This window comes from Fusarium pseudograminearum, chromosome 2 (assembly GCF_000303195.2).
Source record: "Fusarium pseudograminearum CS3096 chromosome 2, whole genome shotgun sequence".
NCBI classification, from domain to species: domain Eukaryota; kingdom Fungi; phylum Ascomycota; class Sordariomycetes; order Hypocreales; family Nectriaceae; genus Fusarium; species Fusarium pseudograminearum.
In genome coordinates this window covers 6,549,838-6,561,421 of record NC_031952.1, presented here as the reverse complement: position 1 = coordinate 6,561,421, position 11,584 = coordinate 6,549,838, and the positions used below count along the sequence as shown (strand labels likewise).

At 47.6% G+C, this 11,584-nt stretch overlaps 3 protein-coding genes across 3 annotated transcripts, besides 2 other annotated features; 2 read left to right on the top strand and 1 right to left on the bottom strand.

The window, feature by feature from the left end:
- Positions 1-516: 516 nt before the first annotated feature.
- On the top strand, positions 517-1,332 carry FPSE_05304 (uncharacterized protein; the record flags this gene model as incomplete). Its single annotated transcript, XM_009258422.1, has 1 exon — positions 517-1,332. The coding sequence occupies one exon, from the start codon at positions 517-519 to the stop codon at positions 1,330-1,332; it is 816 nt and encodes a 271-aa protein (XP_009256697.1).
- Positions 578-615: a microsatellite.
- Positions 1,333-1,577: 245 nt separating the features above from the next.
- FPSE_05305 (uncharacterized protein) lies at positions 1,578-1,846 on the bottom strand (the record flags this gene model as incomplete). The annotated part of the gene is made up of 2 exons (XM_009258423.1): positions 1,578-1,691; positions 1,739-1,846. 2 exons carry the CDS (start codon positions 1,844-1,846, stop codon positions 1,578-1,580), a joined length of 222 nt encoding a protein of 73 aa, XP_009256698.1.
- Positions 1,847-7,395: 5,549 nt separating this feature from the next.
- Positions 7,396-7,439: a microsatellite.
- A 2,333-nt stretch (positions 7,440-9,772) lies between these two features.
- FPSE_05306 (uncharacterized protein) lies at positions 9,773-11,098 on the top strand (the record flags this gene model as incomplete). Its single annotated transcript, XM_009258424.1, has 1 exon — positions 9,773-11,098. The coding sequence occupies one exon, from the start codon at positions 9,773-9,775 to the stop codon at positions 11,096-11,098; it is 1,326 nt and encodes a 441-aa protein (XP_009256699.1).
- Between the last annotated feature and the right edge of the window lie 486 nt (positions 11,099-11,584).

The window sequence follows — 11,584 nt, the reverse complement described above, 5'->3', positions numbered from 1 at the left end:
AGTCAACCTGTCTTTTGGGGTAATGTTTGATGCATGAATGATGCGCTGTGGAATTAATTGATGTAATACAGAGTGCCTGTAGGCACAACCTGACATTGCCTACAACCACCACAAGACATAGCAAGAACATTGAATAGTGTAGATTGAGTCATTTAGCTTCTTAGATGAGTAGTTTAGCTTCTTAGATGAGTAGTTAGTCCACTGTTTAATCCCAATGGTGCAAGATGCTGCGAGTATTGTCCGATAAAGAGACCGCGATCAACATGTTAGTGACCCCCATGTCGTTTCTCGCAGCATCATCCCCAATCAAGTTTAGTTCTGCAGAGCCTAATCTCGATCTGGTCCAAGTCTCTCGATTCTTCAGCGAACCCCTAATATAACTCACCAAACTAATTAATTTCCCTCCTCCACATTCTCTCATTCCATTGTCGCGTGGCGTGTCGCAAGATGCTCCCAGTCACTCATTGCTTTTTGTAGCCAAGCCGAGCAGTTGTCAGTCATTCCTTCTTGTTCAAAATGCTGCCGAGGTTATCGCTACTCGTCCATTCTTTGTTCGTCTCTCTCTCCATTGCGCGCGACAGCAACAGCAACAGCACCACCAACAACAACAACAACCAATATGCTGCGACCAGCGGCACAGTCTGGGCCACACCCCACGATAGTTACTCGTCGTCAATAGGCGTTCTCGGTTGCAAAATCGACACCAATCGCGTCGCTTATTGGCCCAATTCCATCGATTGCGACAATATCTGCATTTCCCTCACCTACCAAGACCGCTCCGTCTACCTCCTCCGAATCGATCAATCCCAAGGCGCGCACGACGTTAGCTACGATGCCTGGAATTACCTCTACACTGGCTACAGCGCCACCGACAAGCCTACAGCCGGCGGTCCCATCGAAATGACCTTTGAAAACGTCGATGCCTCCAAATGCAAGCACTTGATCGATACAAAGGGTAGCAAGTTACCCCTCAGCGCCGCCAACAGCATGAACTTTCTCACGAGCTGCCTCGATCGCAAAGACAGCACCTGGGTCGCCGACAATTACGTCCTGTATAATATCCTCGACTCTATCTGCACGCTGGGCCACGACGAGAAGTGCGAGCTGGACTACCCCGCCGCGAACCAGGCCGAGTGTCCGCATACAATGGGTGTCCCAGATGTATTAAAGGGCCAGACGGTGTACAATATCCGATACCCCAGTGGAGAAAAGGTCAGCGCCGCCGATGGAAAGCCTGCGGACGAGGACGGCGCGTCGGGGGTCAAGCAGCCCAGCGGCAAGGCTTTGGCACTGGTGGTTTTGTTCTCGGCTTGTCTTGTGTTTGGCATATAGTCAGACGGCTTTTGTATTCTTCTTGCGCAATGCGATGCGATACCCTGGGGATGGATGATTCGAGGTCGATGTTAATGTCTAGATACCCTGATGTTTCGTTTCGTTCAATGCCTGCTTCAATGCACTTTACATTACCTGTTAATGGTAAAAGACAATATCAATTAATTATTATGACAATCTGGTATCAACGCCGCCGTACAAGCAAACACACACCCGTCCAAGCAATTACCATTAAGATGAGAGACTTATTTTCCCAGGTTCAACGCTTCCTTGACCTTGCCCATTGCCGACTTGTCTTGTTGTTGGTTGCCCTCGTCAACACCAATGTCCTCCTGCGTCAGCGCATCCTTGCCGTGCATCTATTCTCAGTTAGTTACTGTCTACGCAGCGAGTACTGCTGACCAACCTTTTGTTCCTCCACCTCGGCGCGATGAATTATATCATGCACCTCTTCGGCAGTCTCATCATTGAGGCCAGTCGGTGCCTTCGGGTGAGATTGTCGTCTCTCGGGCATACTTGTTGATGTTCAATGTATTGTCTTGAGTATAGTAATTTTGGTGTTGCTTGCCGTGAAAGCTGACCAGCTCGGAGTGCCGGGAAGACCACTCCATATAAGCTCACAGCTCAGCTCTCATCGTCGTCATCCCTTCCATCCTCCACGGCAGAAATGATGCTGACAAACGTCATGGCGAGACATTCGGGGTAACGTCTGACGATGATCGTGAGACCCCTCATTGTCACAGTGCAAGTAGCGCCGCGACAACATCTCATGAGCCCATCCATGTTGTGCGCAGCAAGTATACCTTTATTTGCATACCGTGTCGACAGCGTGGTTTGGTCCAACTGCATTACTCTGCAGATGTTCTGGGAGGTGATTCGGCTCAAAGTTTGCATTCCGATACGTGGCTCAAGCATAATGACATTATCCGACCGCGTATTGGATCGAGGCGTGGTCGCCAATCGTCTCACCTGTCCCGCTACCCGACGCAGAGTCGAAAGACCGTTGCGCTGGCTTGGCTCACTATCACATGCCGAACGAGATACTGCTGCACTCTCCCTGTTTGGTTTTGTCTGGGATGCAAGTCACGGGTTAAATCTTGATGGACCAATCCGGATCCCACGATAGATCAAGGTTCGACTCAATGACTCTTTTTCACAATAGGGAGTGCGGTGGATAAATGGGTGAATACGTGATTCATACACACGCAATCTATTCGACCCTTGCAGCACAGAGTTTCGGATAATAGATGCGATCTCTATAAGCGCACATTAGTTCCAATATATTTAAGACGTTGTGATAGACCTAGCTGAGTCATGTATTCTGCGACCTCACAAGTATCACAGTTCTAGGATAAAAGGTAGGTTTGAAACTGTTGGTTTCTCTCCTAGAGATTGTTACGGCAATCTTTTAGTAAAATCTAGGTGAACTGAAAGACTAAATCCTATAAAATGGTCGAGTCCTAAGGTACCTACATCATTGTGAGATGAGTTTAGAAAAGTCAAGGGAAACGAGGGTTGGAACACGAATCCAGCTGATGGGTTTACAACTTCAAGTTCCAACGCAGCCTCGGCCAACGAGTAACCTATAGTCAGCGAGATCTGATAACGCCACATGAGGCTGACATGTAGTTCTTTCCTCAACACCATGCAGATGCAGCAAGATATCGAGAGATTGGATGACTAAGCAGCACAGTATCATCAACTTCATGTACAGGGGCATCAGTGATGCGAACAATCATGTCACTGTCTGACTTCTCTACCGTTAGTATTGACAATATTTCGAGATTCCCTCGATCGTCCCATCCGTCTTTAATCACTCAGCCAAGCCATATCATATCGCATTGCAAACATCAGGTCCGAGGGCATTGGTTTCAAAAATCGCATGAATAGGGCTATCTCATCGATGGGTGATGACCGCGGCCCGTATGCGTGGGAATGCGTAATTGATGACCGACATTGGACCCCTATTGTATTAAAGTAGTCTAACAAGGCAGGTAAGCTAGAAGGATATCAGAATCGTGGAAGCAGAACGCCCAGGTGACATTGCAGTAAAGCTGCACTCAACACACCCTCTGCTCTGCGTGAACTATTAGATACATGTTATACAGACCTTTTAGCTGGTAGATATAGCGTCGCTAGTATTAAGATCTCCAGGCACGTCACGCAATGCATATGCGAGATCCTGTAGCTAGTGCACCCGCCGGTGGCTGCACACTCCTTTGGAGTTACAATGGCCGCGCGTCTGATGCATCTACAAGAGTGTTGGTGATGGCGTCATATTGTGGTTTATGTCGCAATATTATATGGCCAATTGGACTTATTCAATAGATAACAGTCTAAATGGGGATGCAGGTTGTGATAGTCGGGTTCCACGACATATTGATTGTATAGATAAGAGTCCATGATGGGATAAAGCCAGACAGTATCATTGGATTTCATACCGGCATCAGCCAGATAGTATAGGCTAAACTACCTATTTCAGCTAGGAATGACAGTTTACTCAAGTAGAATAAAGCACGGCCGAACCACTGTGAAATGACATGCTCCTGAGTAGCATAGAGATGATTGGATTGTAGCATAATTACAAGCATAGAGACATATTAGCCAGAATGATTGAAAAGCAAAAGAGCGCTGCAAAATGCTGCAAGCCATACATGCGTCAAGAGGCAGCCGGTACAAGAACAGTGCAGTAACCGGTTTACTATACACCCGCTGTCCAGCTAGACACTGCATCACCTCCTCACCTTTGAAGACCCCGATGTAGGTAGGCAGTTTAAGCCACGAGTACTACATATCGGAAAGCCCTTTGGACTTGTGGAAAGTATCACTCCAAACCAGTGATCAAAGATTCAGAATGCTGTCGACATGGGGCGTGGGATTACTCTCTAAACTACAGTCTAGACTACATTCACTTGCTATATAAACACATTGCGACTTGAAGTAGCTACAGTCCTAGATCTACTTCTAGGGTTATCAAGGAACTCCAACCTTAGGGTTTTGTTTAGACACTTGCCCGCCAAGTATAGGGTATTATAACGGGAATATCCTTTCTGTCTCTAGAGTTTGATCTAGAGTCCAATGAATAAATAAACAGCTTCCACGGATTGACCGGATCGCACAAAGTACAGCAGAGAGACTGGTTGATAGATAGTTAACGCTTGAAGCCATAACGTACCGTCCTTTGATGCGGAACTTTCGGTGACGATTGGTTATGAACGGCAGTTGAAAACACAACTTACTCAGCAATATCTGGTGTCTCTTTACTATCTGCAAAGTCTAATACTGACTTTGTTCATCGGCAGTACGATATTTGTGCCACAAGGTTACCGCAAGTAGATCACGGGTTCTAACGTTCTTGCAGCCTTGACATTCATGATGATCAACAGGAAAGGCTATCTATCACCAAGCCATGTGTGTACTCCCGCATTCCAGTCAAACCGGTAACCTGGATGTCGGAAGGGCTGGAATGCGGTAACTGCCGTTTGTCTGGATCCCTCCCTCTTCTCCTTGCAAAAACGGCAGTTTGGTAGAAACAAAGAACAAAGTAAGCGGCAATTTCCACAGTGGCTGGATACTTTGGCGCCGTCGCGGAAAACTGGGAGTGAGGCGGAATTGAATTGCACTAACATTGACAGCTAGGAACGTGCCACTTCTTTGACATCTCAATTAACGACGCAGATGCTTATGGCTGATTTTGGCTTCACAAATAGACGTCGAAAGAAGGGGTTTGAAGGCTGTGATGGCAGAATTGGTCTTTGTCTTTGGTGGAGGGTGGTAGCAGATGTCATTCATGATGCAGCCAACATGCAAGGCACATTTCACACTCATTCTTCAATATTTCCAGCAGTCGATTCCAATAGCCACTGCGAATAAACACAACTGTAGACTCAAATGTCACCAACGTTTCGTGAATTCGGCAACTACCTATACGAGACGATGTTCGAGACCCTTGGTACACAATCATCTTTACGATGGATTTACCTGCTTTGCAACACAATACCAAGATACCGGGTAGCCCCAGGCTCGTATCCCTCAAACTCTATTCCTGTAGCTTTCGTTCCCGATACGCTTTCGATCTGAATTACTGTGAGCTGGCAATGGAATCTGAGGGGGCATAGCTTGATACCCAGAAATCCCCAGCCTTCAACAATGGATGATGAGGCCCAACTAGCTTGGTCGACCAGCACATGCAGCTTCAACATGGCCGCTGGAATAAAGTATTGAAGAGGCTTGCAGGACCCGATGTGACACAAGGCAGTCTCTAGTTTTCACGATCACATCCGGTGTGCCCGCGGCTTGGTGGCGTTTCTTTTTTTCATTTCTTTTTTCCACCTTGTCATGCTTGTAAGACTTTGGGTCAGGTCAGCATGCAGTGACTTTTTGTTCTGTAAGTAAATCCTGTCGAAAATTGTTACTACTAAAAGAATCGTCTGCTTACTTTGTGCTGGTCCTGCATGGGAATCGGATGTCGGGCGAGAATGATATGACGGCATGGATATAGGTAGCCCCGAGTGGCTCTCTCTGTGAATGGCTGGTTTAAGCCAGTACCTGAAGGTTGTACTTATTTCTCAGACCGTCTTACACGCAGGGTAGAGCTATTGGACAGCTCTGTAAGAAGCTTACTACACGTGGGCCGAGCATGAATTCAGGCAATTTTGAGAGACTGTTGGTACAGTAAGGCAGCTTTCTATTCAAGCTTAACAGAAAGTGATATAGGGTATTGACCTATGAGATTAATATTCGACGATGGGCTGGCGTCTTTCGGTGGGGAAAGAGTAACACGAAGTTCAAGCCATGCATGATGACAGTCAATGATGGTCCGACTGGGATACCTACGATGGGACTTCTGGGAAGAAGCAACGTCGGGGTGGTGGCTGTATTGAGAAAGGGTTCAGTTTTACTCTCAGATGAGTAAAGGATGAGCACTGCATTCGAATTCTCGTCTGCATTAGACAAGCAAGGATCGTGAGTTTTTCTTTCTGACTTGATTTAACCAACATGCATTATACCGTTACTTTTCGGCGGTGGCCATGGGCTGACAATTATCGCCAAGGATGCTGCAGTTGTGGCGATTTGACTATTGACTGCACGGCGTTAATTAAAGTTACAAATAATAACAGAAAACATAATTATTACAAGTTCAATTACAAGGATGAGGACAATGACAAGGGAATGAAAAGGGAAACGAGCTGAAAATGAATGATGAATGTATGGGACTAGCTAGACAATTGTACGATCGCCAAGCCGGGCGTGATGGGGTTTTCTGGTCTGTTCTCTGATCTTTGCTGACGAATGAGAGGTTATTATTCCCTGGATCATCAAGCCAAGCTCATCCAGCGGGCTGTGTTGGTCTTGTTTGTCCCGGATGCTGGGGATGGGGATGGGGATGAATGATGATCAGGTCATACCAGACCAGGTCAAGTCAGATCAACCCCCGCAAATAAACGGCCCAACTTTAATCCCCCTGCTCTGCCCTGGTCTAGTCTGGTCTGGCCATGATGATCACTCTCGGCTACGGTCGATGAGCTGGTCTCTCCTGATGCTAAGCTGCGGGTGAGATTGCCAAGTCCCCAGCTAGACTGCGATGGAAAATGCAACACGAGCCCTGGCATCTTCCCCGCAAATAGGAAAGCTGACAGACGGTGCAGGGACGTCACTATTATGAAACGATATTATCAAATGATTCTTGGCAGCGTGTGTGTGTGGGTTCTGACTCTGACTCTGATTCTCTCAACATGCCCCATCTCAGGCAGTTGTTGCGAGAGGGAAAAAAGAAGTATCACCGTCATGCAGATGCACCTACCGTTTGGAAAGGAGAGAACAGAGACTACCAAAAGTTAAAAATACCAGAGCTGGACAGCAAAAGCTCCAAATCTAAAAAAAAAACTAAACGGTTCTAGCCGGGAATGTTTTAGACCTTGATCCAAAGCATGCAGCAGAGCGGGCGAGTATAGGTTCCGTTTTTTAAAGAACCAATCAGAAATATTAATTGATTAAACGCTGAGATCATAGTTAACAAGATATTGGCATCTTTTCAGGTCCTCAAGTCACTAAAAACAGACCCAAGACAAGACAGGACAAGTCAGGACATGTCGAGACTAGACAAGCTTGCTTGTGCCGTGTCAGACTTGTCTTTTTTTTCTTTTCCCCGCGATCGAGCTTACTTGGCGACCCCCCTTTCTGTTTGCTTGGCTTTTATTTAGATGCAGGGGTCCCCTGTCGTCTGAGACATTGACTCTGCACTGGCGGCCACTATCGAAACGACACGACGGATCTCTCGTTTTTGTCTCGTTGGGCAACTCTCTACTCATATTATCTCATCTCGTTACCGTACAGCTCTACAAGGTTGAGATCATTCCTCACAGCAGGTGGGCAACCTGATCGCTGAGCTGTCCGATATCTGCAGGAGAAAAGCAAAGCAACAAAGCAAACTGCGTTACATGACATGACATTGCATATTTCTTTTGCCCAGCTCGGTATGCATCGGGTCTCGGGGCTCCGGGACCGTCGGTCGGTCGGTTGATATCCCCCCTCTTTGGTGCAACACGTTGATGTGGCTGCATAACTACAGGTGCAGGACTATATACGTATCTCTGGTAGTGCACCTTTGGCTTGGTCCTACTGGCTACTGCACCGTCCCGTACAGTGAGACAAGCTCCATTCACCCTGGTCTTTGTGGCTGCATCCAACAAATGTCAATGCTCCTGCAGCTTTCCTCAGCGACACGGGGGCTGTGCTATATTTACATATCGAGGGTACAGTGTTTCACACCCAAGGGGCGTACCTTTCGCGTGGCTGCTTTCGCTACCAATCACTTTGTTTCTCGTATGACACCTCTATGAATGAATGGCTAATTATCAATTTCTCCATCCTCGTATTTGCAAATATCATCTATTTCCATTTACCCTTGGCAACAATCAAATGTGATTTGGGATCCATCTATGTACCTCCGTGCGGTTACGGTAATCACGGTGCCTGACAATAGAAATAGCCGGCAATTCATTTCTTCACGCTTCCAGGGGTTGTGATCAGCTGTAGGCATTTTTAGCAAGGTACGGGAAGGGAAGCCAAGAGCATGGACAGCTCCGATGAATTAAGAACAGGGATTATGCTTGTCTCACTCGATCTTCTCCTTTACCTGCCCATGATGGGTCTAAGAAAAGTGGTCAGACCAGAGATTATCGGCCTGCATTAGCCAGCCTTACGAGCTCGTCTAAATAGCTTTACTTGATTTCTGGACCAAGACGAGGAGGGGAAAAGCGAGTTTGTACCCATTTTGAGCCTCCGCTATTAGAGCTAATAACGGTTCTTCGAACGGTGTCCAACGGGAAGCTAGCATCACCATCCAAGACATAGTTGGAACTTGGTTGAAATTCCAACGGCATCTACCACAGTATCCATACAAAAATTCATACCCCTCAAAGGTTGCATTAGAGAAACCTCGTATTCCAAAATCAGAGTGTGATGCTCCACGCTCTACGCGCTTCAGCTGCAGCCAGAAAGTATCTGCTGGCGCGAAGCCTTGTGCGTCACAACTGTCACTTTTGCTTTTGCAAGAGGTTGCACTCATCTTGTGCAACAGGCTACCACCGCAAGTTCAGCCGGGTCGTCGTTTTCCGATATACAACGTGGATGGGGCTTTCTCAGCCGTCGAATCACGGAGAAAATCAACTGTCACTCAACCCTCCCATTCCCCAAAGAAGCAGTTCTGAGCATAAAATTAGAACTTGACTAACCCGTTTTTGGTAATCTCCTTTTTCTTTTGCAAGGTGACAGTTGAAATCCTCTTGGGTCCAGAATAGAGTCTATCACAAGCAACATGGTCTTATGGATACACACTTTCCCAGTAAGCATAACTTTGGGCTAATTTGGTTTACCTCAACACCCTTGTTCTTTGATGTTGTGGTTTGTCTTGAACCCAACCATCGCACCCATGTCCATGCCAGGGCTGTATCTTCCCTGTTCTCTGGGAGGAGTATATGCAACCTCGAAGCTCGACAACTGGCAGCCCCAGTTGAGGCTGGGATTGGCATGCAGGTCACACTGCCAAGTACCAAGAGACCGACGACCGACGACCCGGCCTAAGGCCAATTAGCTTTGGAACTATTGACATCGGGATCATCGCAGTTCCCAAAGCAGCCTGAGCTGACTTCCTATCTGGATGCTGGGATGACCTGGATGAGCATCAGCGTAGCGTCGTATGGATCCACCACTTGGTTAACAAGATCTCGTGTTCTTGATAGTCCTCAAGCAACCTCACAACGGGTACTTAAACCTCATCATCTCCTCTCCAAATTCAATCTATCATCCTCACCATCACTCTCAAGTCAAGAAAGGCACTGGTCTCTCATCCTCGACTGACCTCCTCCCTTCATTCGCTCCTCATCTTTCGTTTTCAACCCCATCACTTTCGTTGCTGAAAGGCCTGAGATCGCCTATCATGCATTTCAAGAACGTTCTGGTCAGCCTTGTGGCTCTGGCCGTCTCGGTCAAGGCCATCCCTGATGTCGACACCGACTTCAGCCTCGAGGCCCGCGACGACGCTGCTCCTATCGAGGCTCGTGATGATTCCGAGTTCCTCGCTGAGCGCAACTACTACCCTCCCCCATCTTGCAAGGAGAACGAGTACTACAACTCCCACTCCAAGAAGTGTGTCTGCAAGGATGGCTACGAGGCCAAGTACGGCAAGTGTGTCAAGAAGACTCCCTCTTGCAAGGAGAACCAGTACTACAACTGGCACTCCAAGAAGTGCGAGTGCAAGGAAGGTTACGAGGCCAAGTACGGCAAGTGTGTCAAGAAGACACCTACCTGCAAGGACAACGAGGTCTACAACTGGCACTCCAAGAAGTGCGAGTGCAAGGACGGTTACGAGGCCAAGTACGGCAAGTGTGTTCCCAAGTGCAAGTGGGGACAATACTACGATCAGCATGCTGGCAAGTGTGTTTGCCCCAAGGGAACCTCTGAGAAGTACGGCAAGTGTGTGAAGAACTGCCCCGAGGGACAGATCTACAACAAGCACTCTGACAAGTGTGAATGCCCTCATGGCACATCTTGGAAGTACGGAAAGTGCATCAAGAACTGCCCCAAGGGACAAACCTACAACCAGTGGTCTCACAAGTGCGAATGCAACAAGGGAACCGAGTGGAAGTACGGAAAGTGTGTCCCCAAGTGCTCCAACGGTCAGTACTATGACAACCACGCCGGCAAGTGTGTCTGCCCCAAGGGTGAGACCTTCGCCTACGGAAAGTGCATCAAGACTTGCCCCAAGGGACAAACCTACAACCAGTGGTCGCACAAGTGCGAATGCAACAAGGGCACTGAGTGGAAGTACGGCAAGTGTGTGCCCAAGTGCGATCACCCTCAGTACTATGACAACCACGCTGGCAAGTGTGTTTGCCCCAAGGGAACTGAGCTCAAGTACGGCAAGTGTGCTCCTGTCTGCCCCGAGGGCAAGTACTTCAACAAGGACTCTCACAAGTGCGTTTGCAACAAGGGCACTTCTGAAGTCTACGGCAAGTGTGTGAAGGACTGCCCCAAGGGACAGTACTACGACCGCTGGAGCAAGTCTTGCAAGTGCCCCAAGGACTTGAGCTGGAACGGCCACCAGTGCGCCTACAACTGCGGCCACGAGGCTGAGTACAAGTACGGCGCCTGTGTCTGCAAGAAGGAGAACCAGGTCTTTGACAAGCACTCCAAGAAGTGCTCTTGCAAGCAGGGCTGGTACTACGACCAGCACAAGGGTGGCTGCAAGAAGGGCGGATACTAAGAGGTTCGCATGATTCGAGTTGGAAGCGGATGATTGAGGTTGAGGGGGTTTAACAGCTGGGGATAGTCTCTGGTAAAATTACGGAACTGGCTGGCTTGGACATTACTTTTTTTGCTACGATGGAACATACTTTCTTCTACACTCCTTATATATTTCTACTTCTCTAGTTGATAATTTTTAAATCAAGGACATTCGCGGACTAAACATGCTTCTCTTTGCATATGTGACAATGTTTCCATCTCAGATGTTAAGTATGACGTTCTTTGCCTCTAGCATATCAAGCATGTTTGCATCGAATTTTATAACTGTCACAGCTTTGGAACCAAATTTTGTATGTTCACACGCAGATTTATTGAGTATGGTGACTAAGTCTATATATACAAAGAACAAATTGTACGTGGTGTACAACTGGATATCCATCATTTCAACCACGCAGAGATCCAACAACTCCTCTTGACTTTAAACATCTATCCATTCAGACCAACA